Below are 19,926 nucleotides of genomic sequence, written 5' to 3' on the forward strand. Positions count from 1 at the left end.
TTTTATTTATTTTTTAGGGTTGGAGCTCAACTCTGCAGGACAGCGGCACACCAGGACGTTGTCTATTCCTGCTCTAAAGTTTTAAAAGGCATTGTTGCAACAACAACCAAAAAAAAAAAAAAAAAAATTATGATAATTTTTATTGGGACAATTTGCTCGTCATAGAAATTGAAAATGCAAATACCAAATAAAATATGCAAAAGGGCTTAAATAGCACATTAAATTACTTGAACTGTTTTATACTGAATTTTAAGAACAAACTAGTTACACTTGCTCATCTCCCCTATATGCTCAATGATCATACGCTGTCATTTAAAAGTCGTTTTGCGTACAGAAACATTTGCCTCTCTAAGTAGCTCAGAAACTAGAATAATACTATCTGAATTGCACGTTTTAGCTCACAGTTCTCCGCTAGATGCCGTAACACACTACAAGGGGCTGGTTAAGATTTTAAAGAAACAGCAGAGCATCTATTGGACGAGTGAGCGTTGAGCTCTGTACCAATCGTGCTTCAGACCATACAAAGGGATCTACTCCCTCCCCCAGCCAGAGGAGGAGTACAATGATGAGAGCTGTAGAGCGAGAGGAAACATGAACGCTTTATGAGGCTGATCAACACAACGAGGATGCGTTGAATAGACGTATTTTTTTTTAAAATGGAGAACAGCATTCTGATTTTCTATGGATATAAGATCAAGATTTGTTGATGGGAATATCAAGTGCAACAGAGAAATGAGGCACAGGAGGATCAGAGGGTGGAAATGGGCAGCGCTTTGGCTGTTCGCTTTCTCTCTATTGTGGAATACAGTTGAAGCTCAGATTCGCTACACAATACCTGAAGAGTTAAAGGAAGGATCTATCGTTGGGAATATCGCGAAGGATCTTGGGTTTGACATCTCAGATATCGCGGAGCGTAAGTTGCGGATAGCCTCTGAATCAAATAGACAGTATTTCAATGTGGATTCAGGGAAGGGTGATCTGGTAGTAAATGGCAGAATAGACAGAGAAACGCTCTGTGGACAAAGCGCCAGTTGTCTGATGCCACTGCAGATCGTTATTGAGAATCCATTACAGATGCATAGCGTAGAGATAGAAATACAAGACATTAATGACAATGCACCAAACTTTCATACTAAAGATGCCACATTAAAAATATATGAACTGACTGCTGCCGGCGCACGATTTCCCCTCGAAAGTGCCGAGGACCTCGATGTTGGCAGCAATAGCTTAAAGACTTATTCTCTGAGTAATAACAATTTTTTCCGTCTTAATATAAAAACTTTAAAAGATGGAAGAATGGTACCAGAACTTATGGTTGAAAAACCTTTAGATAGAGAGAAACAGTCTGTACACAAGCTAATATTAACAGCTCTGGATGGTGGTAATCCAGTGAAATCTGGCACATCTTTACTGCAAATAATTGTTCAAGATATAAACGACAACGAACCAAAATTTGAAGTTGCTGCATACAAAGCATCTGTTTTAGAAAGCGCCGTTGTTGGCTCAAGTGTGATCAAAATAAAAGCAACCGATTTGGATGAAGGTCCTAATGGTGAGATACAGTATTCATTCGGTGCGCACACGCCTGAACTTGTAAGAAATGCGTTTACTGTGAACGCTGAAACCGGTGAAATAACAGTCATTGGAAAATTAGATTACGAGACTAAAAAAACGTACACGTTTGATGTCTGTGCTAAAGACAAAGGGAATCCAGAGCTCGAGGGACAGTCATCGGTTCAAATAGATATCATAGATGAGAATGACAACCCTCCAGAGATTATATTGACATCTTTACCGAGCCCTGTACCTGAAAATGCAACGGTGGGAACTGTGGTGGCTCTGATTACCGTCAAAGATTTGGACTCCGGTAATAATGGCAAAGTTGAGCTTATTGTCTCTGCAGATGTTCCATTTAAATTGAAACCTTCCCATAATTATTATTCTTTAATAACTGACTCATTTCTTGACCGTGAGGTTCATTCAGAGTACAGTGTAGAAATACTGGCCATAGACTCTGGTGTCCCACCATTAAAAACTGTGAAGACTTTAAATATTAAAGTGCTTGATGTAAATGACAACTCTCCAGTATTCTCACAGACCTCATATAACGTTTACATTAACGAAAACAATCTTGCAGGCACTTCATTGTTTTCTGTATCTGCATCTGATATTGACCAGGATAAAAATGCTCTACTTACGTATTCAATCCTGGACTCAAGTTCTAATCACGTTCCAGCGTCATCTTATTTTTATATCAACTCTGAGAATGGAACCATTTACTGCATGAGCACCTTTGATTATGAAAAGGTAAAATTGTTCAGTGTTCTAGTTCAGGCTAAAGATCATGGCTCTCCATCTCTGAGCAGCAACGCCACTGTTCATGTGTTTATTCTGGATGGGAACGACAACGCTCCTGCTGTCATTTACCCGTCCACATCCATGGGGTCTGTCCCTCATCAGAGGATGCCCCGTTCTGCTAAAGCAGGACATCTCGTTACTAAGGTAACAGCAGTGGACGCGGACTCGGGTCATAACGCCTGGCTCTTCTACAGGCTCGCGGAGGCCACGGACGCGTCACTGTTCAGTGTGAATTTACATACGGGAGAGGTGAGGACTAAACGCGCTGTTTCAGAGCAGGATGACTCCTCTCAGAGACTGATGATAGAGATAAAGGATAATGGAGAACCGATCCAGTCCACCACAGTCACAGTGGATATACTGATAGAAGACGGGTTTCATGAGCCAATTCCAGACTATAGAGAGAAAACTATAGAGCCCAGGAAGAAAAGCGGCAAAATAACTTTATATCTGATCATCTCTTTAGCCGCTGTGTCTTTGTTGTGTCTGATGACGTTTTTCATCTTACTGGTGAAATGTGCGCGAGGCAGTAGAGGCGGCTCAAGCTGCTGTATCAGGCGAACTGATTCTGGATACAAGAACCCCAACAGAAACCTGCAGATCCAGCTCAACACTGACGGGCCCATTAAGTATGTGGAGGTTCTGGGAGGAGACATGATGTCTCAGAGTCAGTCCTTTGGCTCATATCTCTCTCCAATGTCAGAATTCAGTGATCTCACCCTCGTTAAGCCCAGCAGCACCACAAACTTTACAGACACGCTAAACGTGCTTGATGCGTCATTACCAGACAGCGCGTGGACGTTCGAGAGCCAACAGGTGAGACACACTCGTTTCAAGTCAAACAATGTCATTTAAACAAGTTAATGTTTACATTCAGTATATTATGTAACAGTGATATAGTTGCGCTGATTTCAGAACCTTGGACAGCACCCGGCGTGCTTTTATTCTGAGCGAAGTAACTTTCCTCCAATAGAAAAGCACGATTTTAAGCCCACTTTTAACCTCACCCCTTTTCACTCTTTTCCAAGACCCCCACACTTGTTGCTCGCAAGAGCTGTATTGTTATTTTAGAAACTTACAACCAATGTTGGAGTTGGATACAAAACAAAACGTTTCTAAAACGTCTAAGATAAATGCATCTAGGAAATGCATAAATTAAAATCTCGAAGGAATCTATAGCTACTAATGAAAATACTAATTACCCTGGTGTGGGTGTGAATTCACTGCGTGGTTATTTTCTTAGTAAAAACGATTGTTTTATCCTAAAAGTAGAAACTAAAAGTGACGGAAGTGAAATCCCAATTTTAGTCTTAAACACTATGGCGCTATGCATTTTTCTAAAATCGGGTTTTAATTCTGCATGCGCAAACGAGCTGGGATTTTCTTTCTTTCTCATAACATTGGAAATAACTTAAAATACCCTGTAGTTTTTGGTCATACAAGAGTAAGGTAAATTAGAAACTGTAAAGGGTCTTCTTTTATTTGTATACACTCATCACAACAACAAATCGTTATGCTTTTATAAAGTAAAGGAAACGAAACAAACTAGGAAACAGGATGCGCTTTCTGCTGTCTCTGTCTCCTTTCTGGTGCGTGTCACAAAAATGAACCGAAACTTAGTCTATGTGCCTCAGTCACGATAAGAATTATATCTATAGAAAGCTTGAAATGTGAAATTAATTATGTAATCCATATGAAACCAACGAGAGGTACAGAGGTAATCTGCTCAAAAGTATATGTTTGTGTATGAACACTTCCCAGTGAGGAAACAACAAGGCACAAGAGTGAAAATCTGGCTCTACTTTATGAATTAAAATGTAAAAATTGATTAAAATATAAATTTTTCAAAATGTTCCGATATTGTTACATTTGAGTTCATAATTGTTCTACAAATGTTACTTTAACAGCTGCATGAAATACCCACTGGTTCCTGATTTATTTTTATGATAAACGTCCTTTGGATATAAAATATTATGCTGACATCTGAACATTATTGCATCATAATAATAATAATAATAATAATAATAATAATATCAAATTATTTAGCTTTAAATAATTAATATAGAAATATATAATTTGTAATTTTTATAGAGATCATAAATAAAACTATGGTGCATCACTCTTCCATTGCAAGGTTGTTTTTGTGAGTTTAACAGCAGGTGCTGTGCCTTTAAGAAGCAGTTCTCTTGCTATTGGTTATTGCGACTTATGCCTACACCAATCACATGCAGAATTGCACAAAGAGATCTACTCCTTCCCCCACTGACATCACAACGTTCAGTGCAAGCGGAGGCGAGGGATGCTCTAATCACTCCGATTAAAAATGGATTTTAACATATTTTTGAGGCAAAATGGACAAGCTAAATTGTCATCGTGTATTGGGATCCCTAGTTTTTTATCAGCACGGTGAATTGACTGGATTTTAAATCAAAATGACAAAGAGGATGGCATTCAGATGGTGGAGGCATTATTTGCTCTTCTTTTTTCTCTTTCTTCTTTTGTGGAGTATGACAGAAGGACAGACTCGCTACTCAATTCCAGAGGAATTAAATGTGGGCGCTGTTGTTGGGAATATTGCAAAAGATTTAGGTTTGAAAATATCTGAGCTGTATGACCGTAAATTGCGAATAGCCTCTGAATCAGGTAAGCAGTATTTCAGCTTGGATTCACGCAGAGGAGAGATAGTGGTTAACGAGAGAATCGACAGAGAGATCCTTTGTGGAGAAAACGCAAATTGTCTGTTGCCTCTTCAAATAGTTATCGAGGACCCTTTACAACTTTATAGAGTGGAAGTCGAAATACAGGATATTAATGACAATTACCCGCATTTTCAGTCAACTGACAGCGTTTTAAAAATAGCAGAATCTACTGTTCCTGGTGTGCGCTTTCCTTTGGAGAGCGCAGTAGACCCAGATGTAGGCAGTAACTCTTTGAAATCGTATACTTTGAGTAAAGACGAATGTTTCAGTTTAAAAATAAAAGATCTTGGTGATGGCCGAAAGGTACCTGAATTAGTACTGGAGAAACATCTGGATCGCGAGAAGAAACCGATGCATCAGCTGATGTTAACTGCCATAGACGGAGGGACCCCGGTTAGATCTGGAACGTCACAAATTAATGTCACCGTGCTGGATATCAACGACAACAACCCCGTATTTGAGAAAAATGTTTACAAAGTAGCTATAGCTGAAAACAGTAAGCAAGGTACGACATTTCTAAAAGTTGAGGCAAAAGACTTGGACGAAGGCCCAAATGGAGAGATCAAATATTCCTTAGGGGAGCACATGTCTGATGCGTTGCGCTCGTTGTTTCACATCGATGAGAAAACCGGGGAAATGTTTCTAAACGGGGAGTTGGATTATGAAACCACTCCTATGTACAACATTGAGATACGTGCCAGAGACAGAGGTGTCCCCGAAATGGAGGGCCATTGCACGGTAAAAATAGAAGTCTCGGATATTAACGACAATCCACCGCAGATACTGCTTACGTCTAAACCAAGTCCTTTGCGCGAGGACGCGCCAAGCGGGACAGTTGTAGCGTTAATAAGCGCACGGGACATCGACTCTGGTGACAATGGAAAAGTCAGACTACAGACACAGTCTGGCCTTCCATTTATTTTAAAACCTTCTTTCTCAAATGAATATTCGTTGGTCACAAACGGTGTTTTAGACCGCGAAACGTTCCCGGAGTATAACGTGGAAATCACTGCATTTGACTCAGGCTCGCCGCCATTAAGTAGCAAAACAATAATTCCAGTTAAAATTCTCGATGTTAACGACAATTCCCCTAAGTTCTCTGATAGCGTGTATCATGTGTACATAAGAGAGAATAACACTCCAGGCTCTATTATCTGGTCAGTATCCGCCCGAGACGTTGATGTCGGCGTAAATGGCAAAATATCATACTCTATTGAGAACCCTAAAGCTTGGGATACCCCAATATCGTCGTATTTGTACATAAACTCTGACAATGGAAGCATATTTAGCATGCATTCGTTTGACTTCGAAAAAATAAAAGTGTTTGAGGTCATCGTTCAGGCTAAAGATCATGGCTCTCCGTCTCTGAGCAGCAACGCCACAGTGTATGTTTTTATTTTGGACCAGAACGATAACGCTCCTGCAGTCATTTACCCGTCCACATCCATGGGGTCTGTCCCTCATCAGAGGATGCCCCGTTCTGCTAAAGCAGGACATCTCGTTACTAAGGTAACAGCAGTGGACGCGGACTCGGGCCATAACGCCTGGCTTTTCTACAGGCTCGCGGAGGCCACGGACGCGTCACTGTTCAGTGTGAATTTACATACGGGAGAGGTGAGGACCAAACGCGCCGTTTCAGAGCAGGATGACTCCTCTCAGAGACTGATGATAGAGATAAAGGATAATGGAAGCCCGGAGCTTTCCACTACGGTTACGGTGGATATACTGATAGAGGACGGATTTCACGAGCCCATCTCAGACTATTATAAGAAAACCGTAGAGCCTAGCAAAAAAAGTGGAAAAATTACTTTATACCTGATCATCTCTTTAGCCGCTGTGTCTTTGTTGTCTTTGGTGACATTTTTCATCTTACTGGTGAAATGTGCGCGAGGCAGTAGAGGCGGCTCAAGCTGCTGTATCAGGCGAACTGATTCTGGATACAAGAACCCCAACAGAAACCTGCAGATCCAGCTCAACACTGACGGGCCCATTAAGTATGTGGAGGTTCTGGGAGGAGACATGATGTCTCAGAGTCAGTCCTTTGGCTCCTATCTCTCTCCAATGTCAGAATTCAGTGATCTCACCCTCGTTAAGCCCAGCAGCACCACAAACTTTACAGACACGCTAAACGTGCTTGATGCGTCATTACCAGACAGCGCGTGGACGTTCGAGAGCCAACAGGTGAGACACACTCGTTTCAAGTCAAACAATGTCATTTAAACAAGTTAATGTTTATACATTCAGTATATTACGTAACAGTGATATAGTTGCGCTGCTTTCAGCACCTTGGACAGCACCAGGTGTGCTTTTGTCTGAGCGAAGTAACTTTCCTCCAATAGAAAAGCACGATTTAACCCCGCCCCTTTTCACTCTTTTCCAAGACCCCCACACTTGTTGCTCGCAAGCCAAGAGCTGTATTGTTGTTTTAGAAACTTACAATCAATGGTGGAGATGGATACAAAACAAAACGTTTCTAGGAAATGCAAAAATTTTAATCTCGAAGGAATCTATAGCTGCTAGTTAAAATACTAATTTAAAAATGGAGAGTAAAGAGCGTTTTCAGAGAGCTTTTGACTGGGCTGCAGTTTGGATTGTGCTTAACGCTTTGTGTTTTGGAACGCACGCTTCGGAACTTTTATATTCCACAGCGGAGGAATCGAAACCAGGAACTGTTGTTGGACACTTGACTAAAGACTTAGGAATGGACGTTCAAGTGATACTTCTAAGGGAGATGCGAATAATCTCGGAATCTAATGATAAATATGTTGACGTAGACCTGACATCTGGAGCGTTGGTGGTCAAGCAAACAATGGACAGAGAAAGTATGTGCGGAGGAAGTTTACATTGTCACATTCGGATCCAGATTTCTCTTCAAAATCCTTTGGAAATGCACAGCGTTACGATAGAAATTGTGGATGTTAACGACAACGCGCCACTTTTCCAAAGCCGAGACACTTCGTTGGAAGTTTCAGAAGCGGCTGCGCCCGGCACAATGTTTCGCTTAGAAAGTGCGCATGACCCTGATGTGGGTTTGAATTCTTTGCGCGCTTATTTTCTTAGTCAAAACGATTGTTTCATCCTAAAAGTAGAAACTAAGAGTGACGGAAGTAAAATCCCAATTTTAGTCTTAAACAAGCCTCTTGACAGAGAAAAGACAAGTGAATTTAGCTTAATTTTAACTGCAGTTGATGGTGGAAGTGCAGAAAAGTCTGGAAATAGTGCCATTTTTATAAATATTTTAGATGTCAATGACAATGCGCCACACTTTCATAATCCTACAAAAAGAGTCACGCTTTTAGAAAATTCACCTCATAGATCGTTAGTTGCAACTCTTAATGCCTCCGATGCCGATCATGGTCAAAATGGTGAAATATCTTACATGTTCGATAAATACACCCCTGATAACGTTTTGAAACTCTTTAGCGTTGATTCTGTGACTGGCGAGATAAGAGTTACAGGACTAGTCGATCACGAGCTCGCTAACGTGTATGACGTCACTCTTCTTGCTAGGGACAAAGGAATACCCCCCATGGAGGGCTCGTGCAACATCAAAATCGAGATTATTGACGTGAATGACAACACCCCTGCTATCACCATTAATGTGGTTTCCCCTGTAATCTCTGAAGATGTGAGTTCAGGCACTGTCATAGCCCTCATCAAAGTCAGAGATGAAGACACAGGGGAAAATGGCGAAGTGAGTGTGCACATCCCTTATGGGTTGCCTTTCAAGATGAGTTCGCCATATAAGGGGCTTTTCACTTTAATGACCGATGGCCAGCTGGACAGAGAGGCTTTGGCTGAATACACCATCACTGTGATTGCCACAGACTCTGGTTCCCCGCCTCGTTCCTCGCAGGAATCTTTTGTGTTACGTCTTTCAGATGTTAATGATAACCCCCCAGTCTTTTCACAGCCTTTTTACTCAGTAGACATAGCCGAAAACAATGCCCCAAATGCCCTCCTTCTGTCCGTGTCTGCATCAGATCCAGATGTGGGGGAGAATTCTACAGTTTCTTTCTCGATTCTGGAGAGCGAGGCTCTCGGTATGTCCGTGTCTTCATATGTGTATATTAACCCAGATAGTGGGCAGATATATGCTATGAGAAAGTTTGACTATGAGCAACTGAATGCGTTTCAATTCGTGGTGCGGGTTCTTGATAGAGGAACTCCAGGTCAAAGCTCTAACACCACAGTGCATGTGTTTATTAAAGATCAGAATGATCACCCTCCTGTCCTTATATACCCTGCACCCCCATCTGATGGGACACTGCAGTTTTTAGTACCTAGCACACTCGGTATCGGATACCTAGTCAATCGCATCACATTTGTGGATGGTGATAGTGGCCACAATGCCTGGTTATTCTACAGTATCTCAGGCCTAGATGCTGAAATGTTTCACATAGGTGCACATACCGGAGAGCTGCGCACAGCTCGTAAACTTACAGCAGAGGACAACAAATCTGTCTTTAGTCTCACTGTGATTGTAAAAGATAACGGCAGGTCTTCTCTCTCCGCTAGTGTGGTAGTTAACATCACCCTGGCTGAAAAAGCCTCAGACGCCTCTTCTGAACGCGTGAGCTCTAACTCCAAAAGACCAACTGGGCCTGACCTCACTTTGTATATTATAATCACTTTATCCTTCATTATTGCGGTCTCATTCCTGGCTATCATTGTTTTAGCAGTGCGCTGGCTCGGCCACCGCGGCTACATTATGTGCCTCATGCAAAAGCTTGGTTTCAAGCACACACCTCGCGAGCACCAACACAATGACCTCCACCTGCAGCTAAATACTGATGGTCCTGTTAGATACATGGAGGTCGTGGGGGCCTCTCGGGATTTCCACAAACACACATATGCACCTGGTTTCTCCACCATCTCCAGCAGAAGTGACTTTGTGTTTGTTAAGGCGCCACAGAGCGCTCTAAGCATGCGACTGTCAAAAAGACTCTTCACTCACTCACTCATGAAGGTGAGAGTTTCCAGAAATATTATGCACTAGCGTTTAAAAGTTTGAGGTTGGTAAGATTTTTAAATGTATTTGAAAGAAATCTCTTATGCTCACCAAAGACTACTCTATTTTACTCGTCTTCAGTAAATGCAGAGTAATTTTAAATAACTGTTTTCTATTTTAATATGTTCAAATGTAATTCAGTCCTGTGATGGCAAAGCTGAATTTTCAGCATCATTACTCCAGTCTTCAGTGTCACATGATCCTTCAGAAATCATTCTAATAGGCTGATTTGGTGCTCATGAAATATTTTAGATTTTTTATTTTAGACAATTTAAAATGACAAAGAACTGCATTTTTTTGAAATATAAATCTTTTGTAAAATTATAAATGTCTTTACTGTTGTCTTTGACTAATTTGACTTATAAGCGTCATGTGTTTGTGGTAACATGAAAATCATGCTGTACAGTAAACGTCCATAAATTTCTATTGACGCAGGCTTCAGTCTCTATGACTCACTTTTTGGACAAAGCACTCTGTAATGCCAAGTGTATTAATAATCAGGCCATGTTCAGAGCTATTTCTAGGTCCAATGACACAGCGGATAATTCAACAATATGAATCTGAGAAGAGTTATGATTAAAAAATAGTCAAATGTTCTGCCGTGAGGTGAAGCTGACTTTTGTCATCATTATAATTTAGAAATAGAAGCAGTTGGATGAAGCTGTATGCATGCTATGCAGTCCAAAACAGCAGACTGTCTTTTGTGAATTCCGCACTAGAGTTTAGAGGATCATTGTGACGTTGCACATGCCTTGAATAGCCTCTTGCAACATAATGGCTCAACCCGGTGTGGGGACATGCAGCATAATTGTGTGGGATACAAAGGAAATGAAAAAGAAATAAGACAAAATGATGAAATATGGTGGGGGGGGGGGATTTATCCACAATCCACCCACAGGTGAGCTCATATTTTGCTTAATACAGCCTTGTGTGTATTTTCCTCATGCACACGCACTCATGCGTGACGGCGACATGATCGAAGTTTCAATTATTCACACACACTCTCCCTCAACCTATTTCCAACCCTATGTTCTTCTTTGTTGCTCTGTTTCTCACTACTGCCCTCAATTTTTTTCCTTATGTTCTGGCGAAGGTGCAGTTTCAAACAGTCCTGAGGAGAAACAGAGGATGTGTTTCAAAGTGTACTTTGATGTCAATAATACAAATTTGTGTTTCAGAACTACAACCTCCTATGACGGGATGGAGGGACCTGCTCTCCAGAACATACAACTAGTGCATATGAATCTCTGTGCAAAACAAGATTTTGACAAAAATCATTTCTTCTTATTTTCAGCAAAAGCCACCAAACTCTGATTGGCGATTTCCTCCAAACCAGAGGCCCGGACCAAGCGGGTGAGTGTTGGATTCAATTTACTTGTCTCGCAAAAACCTATAAATAACATTTGAGATTATCCACGTGGTATTACCCTCTATGTTTAGTAATAATTCGAATTTAATCTGTCTGATTGGAATGAGATAACAGAGCATAATAGCAGAACAAAATCAGGGATAACCCGTAAACATTTGAGTGCCCATGCAGACTTTCAGTGGTCGCTATCTTCTGAAGTTAGTCAGCAAGAAGAGTTAAGGAGATAATACTCATAGACAAAAACATGTAGATTAGAACCGAAAAGATTTTTAACATTTCCTTCCTTTGTGTTTTCATCTCTACATTTAGTCCAAAATACTGTCATTATTGATATTATAGATCCCAATGACAAGTCACCACTGTTCCATAATCTTGTAAAGAAATCCTGCAAAAGAATCCTGTGTAGAAAATCCTGCAAAAGAAATCACGTGAAAAAAAAATCTTGCAAAAACACCAGATATATTATTTATGACAGCAATCATCAGATTAAAACATACAAATGCTAACCAACTACCTGTGAGACACAACATCTTTATAGTACCGTATACAAGGTTTTAACTTCAAGGGAACACCCATCCATGTGCTCTGATCAGTCTCGTCCTCACTGGACGTGGGGCGATTGAGTGACAGCTGCATGCTCCTGTGCTTATCTTTCAGTCAACACAGGTTCCACACCCTGCAGCAGAGATGGACTCCATACGAGAAGTCCAGGTAGAGTGAAGGCGAAGAGAAGGCTAGTGTGTGGTAGCGTTTGGCTTCACCTGGTGTGTGGCCTTCTAGTGCTGTGTTTAGGTCGTTCAGATTATGTGTCCTGCAGCTTCCAGCGACATGCTGTCCAGTCTGTTCCAACACATATATATATGTAAACGCAAATTACATGCAGTTCGGTTCATTCAAGGATAAGGCTTTTGGATGTATGTGTATCGCTGATAGCTGTTCGTTGCATCTTGCCCTGCGGGTTGTCGTCGCACTGTGTTTACCTGTGCTTAGTAAACTTGTTTGTTCCAATTTGGTTTATTTTGGCTTTGTAGAGCCAAGTCTGTGAAGTATGTCCCTAAAGAGTAGAGAAATATTTCTGTCCTCATGTACGGACCACGCTATCTGTTTGTGTGGGTAGAGAGAGTAAAAAAGAAAAACTGCTTTTTACTCATGTGACATTTTGAAACTGAGCAGCCTGTAATAACAAGAAATATACTTAAAGGTATAGTTCACCCAAAAATGAAAATTCTGTCATCATTTACTCACCCTCATGTCGTTCCAAACCTGTATTACCTTTTTTTTTTTTTTTTTTTTTTTAACAAGATATTTAAAACACTGGACCCCATTTTTCTTTCACAGAATAGTCCTACAGGTTTGGAAAAACATGAGGATGAGTAAATGAGAAAAGTTTCATTTCGGGGTGAACTATCCCTTTAAATAAAGCTTGTTGTGATTTAATCAAAGGGCAAAGTGTATGTGTAAACAGACAAAAACTGTTTCTGATCAGCTCATCTGTCTGTTTACATCATGCTTACCTCGGTTCTGTCGACTTTAGCCTCCATTTTCTGACTGAACTGCACTGTCCTGCCCTGTCACACAAAATGGCTGTCTCAGCTAATGAACCGGGTGCGTTTATGCTAGCAAACTTGGTGGCTGCTGTTCTCATATGTGTGTGCGAGAGATAAAATGTGAGAAAAAAAGCACCATGAATGTGTGTGAGCACGTCGAGTCACTAACCCCGTTCTCTCTTGTGTAGGGCTGGAGTGCGTCCTGACGAGGCAGGTGCCGGCGCTGGTGTGATAGCGGGAACAGGACCGTGGCCCAACCCCCCTACCGAAGCTGAACAGCTCCAGGCTCTGATGGCGGCAGCGAACGGTGAATCTCAATCTCGCTTATAACCCCTTCTCTTAGAAAACTGCATCAGAAAGAGAGCGAATAAGAACATGGGGAGAAAGCATTAGCACATTTAGCCTTTACTATATTTCACTTATATGCAATTTAACTTTTGAGTCAGCAAAACTAAAATGTCCTTCTGGCTGATCAGCTTTACAAGCTAAATTTTCATTTTAATCTTGCTGGTTAAGCTAATTAAGCAACCCGCCGGGGGCAAATCAGCCCACCGGCATCCAAAACACAACATATGCTCGTCTGTAAAGGAGGAAAGCCTATACACATACTGTGTTTGATCCACCAGTCCTCTAGATCAGATTCTGAAGAGCGTTAGTAACTGGGTGATGTAAGGAAGAGAGAGAGAGAGAGAGAGAGAGAGAGAGAGAGAGAGAGAGAGAGAGAGCAGCTTCTAGGGTACAATGGATTTCACAATTTATTGACTGTTATAGAGTCAAACTAATTGAGTGTAAAGAGACAAAGGAGACTTTCTCCCTCTCAGCAGCTGCAGTCAACACAACAACAATGTGCTGATGTTCTTCTCTAGCCAAGATGAATGCAGTCTTTCTAAGAAACAGAATCTCAAGAGTATGTTCACAAATATACATGCTAGATGAAGCTGAGCTATACAATTACATCATCTAGATCTGTTAGTTCAAATTCACTCTGGGCTGGTATGATTTTAGTCAGAATATAACATTTTCAAGATATTTAAAAGACTAATTGTTTTAGTCTGATTAAATTAAACTTGTATGGCCATGCAAATGTACTTTGTACGTTTATTTAGAGATAAATGTATATTTAGTAACACGATAACACTTTACTGTACTTTCAAAAAGAGTATTATTATGGAAATTAAATACTTTCCGAAGAATTAAGTAAATACTTTACTTAAGAATTTACTTAAGTAGGAACTGAATGCAATGTTTTCGGACACTTAATTGGATTGTAAATGGCAATGAAATGAAATGAAATTTTATAATTTATATTAAATGCAATTAGCTGAATTTTAGAGTTCCTTTTTTGTCCCACTTAAGAATTAAGTACAACTTTACAAATTAAGTACATTAAGTATATGTAATTTTGTAATTACTTCTATTGTCTTTGAAATATTCTATTGTCTTTGAAATATGGTTAAAGTGTACTGTTGAATGTAATGACAAGCATTAATTGTAAACTACAATACACTTAAGTGCCATTTCTGTTGAAACATTTGCATTTACACATTATAAAATATATAAAATTTAAAGTTACAGTATGTTCGAAAAACACAATAGCGTTAAAATTATAATCAAATACTCCACGTGTGCTTTAGTATGTTTGTCAGCACAAAATAAGTGTCCTTCTTTAAAGCGCGATGTATGTATTAAAATGTAAGTTTAATTTGACATTATTTCAAAGTGGATTTTTTTAAAGCATACTAAGTGTGTTAAGAAACATGAACGTTTTACTCTCTAAGTACATTTAAGTGGCCTTTTATTTCATTTATATTATCTGCAAGTTTTTTATATATATATATATATATATATATATATATATATATATATACACACACACACCTTTAAGAGTACACTACAAATGCACATTCAAGACCATTAAGTGCACTTGTTTTTTCACAAGGGTGGGTCCATGTTAAATTGACCAGAGCTTTGACTTGTTGTGAATTTGGGGGGTGGGAATCAGATTTATTGCGTGAAAACAAAGGCAGACCTGCCTCACTGCCATAAGAGGACAATGCCACATCCCTTTGCAATGCATTTTACAAGAACTGTGAAAATAGTGCGTTCTATTCTTGTATATACAGTACACATGTATTCTGTCCCTGTAAGAGTGTTGCTGAGTATGAGATGCATGTCGATGTTACGCCATTCATAATGCATGGGGGATGGGCAGGCAGAAGCAGGTCACTGAAGGAGCTGCAATGCGGTTCCTGAGTGACTGAATTATGAGCTCTGTGCTGAACCAACCCATCTCTAACCTTTCCCATCTCTCTCTCTCCTGTCCTTCTTGCCATTTTTCTTTCTTTCTCACCCTACCGTTGCTCTCAGAAGCAAGTGAAGCCACTGCAACTCTCGGCCCTCGCTACAATCTACAGTACGGCCCAGAGTACCGCCAGAACGTGTACATCCCAGGCAGTACCGCCACCCTCACGGCCAACCCTCAGCAACAGGTACCCCAGCAGGCCCTTCCCCCTCCTCAGGCCCTGCCCCCCGCCGAGGTCCCCAAAGCAGCTCAGACGCCCGCCAGCAAGAAGAAGCCCACCAAGAAAGACAAGAAGTAAGGCACAAGCTGCAGAAATATGTTGCCGGGATCTGAGCATCTCTCCTCACAAAACGTGTCCACAGGGTTGGTCAAAGAATCAAAAGATTAAGATTCAGTGTTTATGTCTGAGAGGTTTTCATTTGTTTGATTGAGATTGACTTTGTTTTTGTTTGTTTTTTCAATTTTGAATTCCAATACAATATAGTACTCAATAACCCCGCAAAAAAATCTAACATTTCCTGTCACTGAAAAATGACTGAACGAAAGGAGATGTGTTCAGATTCCTGAAGCCCGTTCTTCGACAGAAAACTCTGTCCTGTAAATAGCATTACTAAAACAAGAAGAAAACATGCATTTCTTCTTTTATTTTTTTTCCCCCTCAAATGTCATGTTTTAGGCTTTTTTGTGTTCTTTTCAAAGCAAAGTAGATGCTTCTTGTGGTTACAAAATGAAACGCTGTTAGGCTTTTTAACATAATGTGCCACAACTCTTACCTTGACTGAAATGAGTATTGAGCTGAACTATGCAGTGCAAAGAGGATGTTGTTAGAGAATACATTCACATTTGTCTAAAACCAGATGGTGAGACACTGGACTGTTGGCATGGTATTTAAAAATAGATCAGTCTTCTCATTAATATCCAGTTAAGCAGAGCTGAATGTTAGGTTAACACCGTTTGACCATTCTTTGCTATTATTTCCGGTTAACGTGGTATATAAAAATCCTTTGGAATTGCAAGTAATGTAAACAGTGTTTTTTAAAGATCAGAAAAGATAATCTCAGCCTTTGTAAGGTCAAGATCCGAGATTGATTGGTGTAAAAGTGAATGTGCTAAGACTTTGAGTCGGTGGAAACCATGAAGTCAACCAAAATGAAAGAAAACAATTAATATGTGGAAAGACTAATGACTAACTTCAGCGCAACACTGTACTTGAATGGATCTTAGATGGAAGGATTCTGCACCAACCACCACCACAGTGTATATAAAATGTGTAACCTGTCTGTACAAACATTAGAGCCACAAGGGCTGGCTGTTACAGGAATGTTTCAGTATTTTTTAAAAAAGCAACAAAAAAGACGATAGAAAAAAAAAAAAGATCCAGTGTAGTGTTCAAGATCATTGACTAACCAAACTGTACATACTACGAAACCTCTGAAGACACGCAATCGTAGTTTAAGGCTTGTGGACTATGTGCATATTTTTGTGTTTTTCCCCTTCGATTACACTTTCTTTCCATTTCTCCAATCACCTTGAAAGATAACAGATGATACTTACTGTCATTAGAGTACCTCCCCTCCCCACATCTGACTGTACTTTTCTGTGCTTGTAATTCCAATCAGTCGGTAATGATACTGGAATGCCAATCCTGTCTGTTTGACTATGAATATCTTATCTATATATATAAATGTCTGTCTGCTGCTTGGCTACCTTTATGTATTTGACTGTGATTCCTTTTAAGAAATGCTTAGCACCTCATGTTACCCTTTTTATTTTACAAGCTAATATTTATATCGCTGTTGATTTATGTTTTACTTTATTATTGGAACACTTACATTTGAAATAAAATTTTGTCAGAACTCACAGTCATGGCTGAGCTGTATTTTTTAAGTTTCTTGGTCTGTGGACATGTAAACAAAGTATATACAGTTCAAAAGTTTGGGGTCGGTAAGAGTTTTTGAAAGAAATTAATACTTTTATTCATCAAGGATGCTTTAAATTTATCAAAAGTTGACTTTTATAATGTTACAAAAGATTTTTATATCAAATAAATGCTGTTTTTTATATTTAGCAGCACAACTGTTTTCAACATTGATAGTAAATGTTTCTTAAGCACAAAATCAGCATATTAGAATGATTTAAGAAGGATCATGTGACACTGAAGACTTGAGTAATGATGCTGTAAATGATAAATTACATTTTAAAATATATTAACAAACTGTTATTTTACATTCTAATAATATTTCACTCTATAACTGTTTTTTATTGTGTTTTTATAAAATAAATGCAGCCTTGCTTTTTGAGATTTCTTTCTAAAACATTTTTAAAACATTACCGACCCCATTTTCCCAGGATGTGCCTCACTGATGCCCAGAAAGAATTCCAAATGTTCATATCTGCAACTTCAATGCACATGACCCAATTTAAGTATCATTATTGATTCAGTTCAGAAAGAAGAATAAGATTGCTGGCGTCAGGAGGAGCGAGCTCTGCAGAGATTTCAGAAGTAGGACATCAGCTCTGTTCTCGTGTATCCATATATAGCAGAGACATACGCGTGCGGAGGCACTCCAAATGGCAGAGAAACACGACTCCTCACCGTGCCCGTATACTATGAAGGAATCGCTGGAAAAAGTCCAGAAAATTGGATAAACAAAAGATGAATCAAACATCTTGATATATTCTGAAGCTTATGCAAGATCCAAAACACCTGCTCATATTAAAGCAAGCACAAAACATTTGAAATATGTAATTACTTTAAAAACCATTAACCCAATCTGCTATTCGTACGTTCAGGGGACATTTAGTTTAATTGCTGTTTTGTCTAAATGAATTGTGGGAAGAATTACCGCTCTCATTTTCAGCTTCAGAAATCACAGACATGTATTCAGAGGTGGAAAGTAACGAATTACATTTACTCGCGTTACTGTAATTGAGTAGTTTTTTTGTGTATTTCTACTTTTTTAAGTAGTTTTTAAAATCTGTAATTTTACTTTTACTTAAGTATGTTTTGTTTAAAGTATTGTAATTCGCTACATTTAAAAACATATCCGTTACTGAGTAAAAAAAAAAAAAAAAAACATAAAAAAAATGAACTAGCCTACTATGGGTAAAACAGCGCGCGCGCTCGTGCTCAGCATTGATTGATTGAAGGGCGGGAGAACAGACACGCAAAAAAAACACAAAAAATATGGAGACGGACAACACAGATTCTTTACACACACACGTGAGGCGAACCCCTGGTAAGTATGGGGATACTTTGGATATAGAAAAACGAACGCGTGGTTGTCCTCGAGGCTCGAGCATAGCCTATTCATTTTGCAAAAATTGTGGACGCAAATTGGCTGCAAAAGAAGGAAACACATAGAACGTGTTCGGGAACACCATCCCTCCGTGCAGATTAAGATATGTCCCGTTTATAATTTAAGGTCGAAGGATTTCTGTGATGCAGAGGGAATCCCGGAGTTTCATTATCATGAAAATGGAATTTAGCCTACAGTAACGCAGATCACGTAAATCACATGAAAGTAAAGCTGTACAATAAATCAAATTGCGACATGGTCTGTAGTCTATATATTAAAGCACAAGAGACTGCTATATAAATGTATAATATGCGTGTCTGTGTGAATCAGTGCGAATGAGACGAACCGTTTCGTCTACTACATACTCAAGTACGCGACGCGCTAATAGTGTTTTCAGCATCTCACAAACAATGAGAACATGAAAACATGAACATCTCCAGAGCTGCTCTGAGAGAATGACCTTTGAGAAAAACCTTGTCAAATAGCCTACACTCTGAAACAGGACTTCATTACAACCCATCAAAATAAAAGTTTGGTTTAACTACGAAGAAATGATGACATAACTGTTGTGGGCCTACAATAGAATGTACTTCTCATAATAATATTAACAACAACAATAATAATACAGATTATTTAAACATTATTTAAGGATTTTTGTCCATGGTTGAATTGAGTAAATCTGTTTTGCAGCACTTTGCCAAAAAATAAAAGGATAAAAAAATGTGTTAAACTTTGATTTGATTACCACCGTTTTGGATAATATATTTGTTTTAAATCATAAAAACAAAAAGGATTTTTCTGAATTAAATACATTTCATAGAAGTCTATTGTTCTTGAACATTTTAATAAATTATTAATGATAAAAAATAAGTTGTTAAATGAGTAGTTAAAATGAAAATGAAAATTACTCCATGATTTATCAGCCCTGAAACCATCCTAGGTGTAGGCTATATTACTTTCTTCTTTGTTCTTTCAGACGAATACAATCGGAGTTATATTAATAAACACTCTGATGCTTCTGAGCTTTATAATGGCAGTGGATTGCAACCATCAGTTTAAAGCTCAAAAAAGTACACCATACACAGTCTACTTACACCTTAAACGCAACTTATGCAACTCATGACGTCAGAAGTAGTGTCGTGCAAATGAACGGCCAGAACACATTAAAGTTTTCTGTTTTCTGTTAAAGCGGTGTCGTGTTAGCGGCCCCTAAGTTAATAACTAATGTGCTTTTCGCAACGAATGAATCAATCAAAAATGAATGAATCAAAAACTAACTTTAGCTGGACAATAACTTTATTCTAGAGCGGCTGTAAAGCCAAAACACTCTCTGTTACTGTA

General features: G+C 39.3%; 2 protein-coding genes across 22 annotated transcripts in view; both read left to right on the forward strand.

The window, feature by feature from the left end:
- LOC308684032 (protocadherin gamma-C5-like) overlaps positions 1 to 17,148 on the forward strand; it is a gene marked incomplete at its 5' end in the record, with an annotated part of 159,710 nt that extends 142,562 nt beyond the window's left edge. For 10 of the 21 annotated variants that reach the window (XM_081355034.1, XM_081355046.1, XM_081355036.1 and 7 more), the window contains 3 exons: positions 11,363 to 11,421; positions 13,173 to 13,291; positions 15,355 to 17,148. In XM_081355034.1, coding sequence (XP_081211160.1) covers positions 11,363 to 11,421; positions 13,173 to 13,291; positions 15,355 to 15,584 — 408 coding nt within the window. In that variant the 3' untranslated portion in view covers positions 15,585 to 17,148. Of the gene's footprint in view, positions 1 to 4,790; positions 7,239 to 7,381; positions 10,027 to 11,362; positions 11,422 to 12,094; positions 12,149 to 13,172; positions 13,292 to 15,351 lie in introns of those variants that run through there. The other 11 variants (XM_081355033.1, XM_081355038.1, XM_081355044.1 and 8 more) reach the window with 5 other exon arrangements.
- Positions 733 to 2,924, forward strand: LOC308684185 (protocadherin gamma-C5-like; the record flags this gene model as incomplete). The annotated part of the gene is given in 2 exon segments (XM_081355303.1): positions 733 to 2,887; positions 2,890 to 2,924. Coding segments are annotated over 2 exon segments (2,190 nt in total).
- Positions 17,149 to 19,926: the final 2,778 nt, after the last annotated feature.

The sequence above is a fragment of the Scardinius erythrophthalmus genome, assembly GCF_964197995.2.
Source record: "Scardinius erythrophthalmus genome assembly, chromosome: 23".
In the NCBI taxonomy this organism is placed as follows: domain Eukaryota; kingdom Metazoa; phylum Chordata; class Actinopteri; order Cypriniformes; family Leuciscidae; genus Scardinius; species Scardinius erythrophthalmus.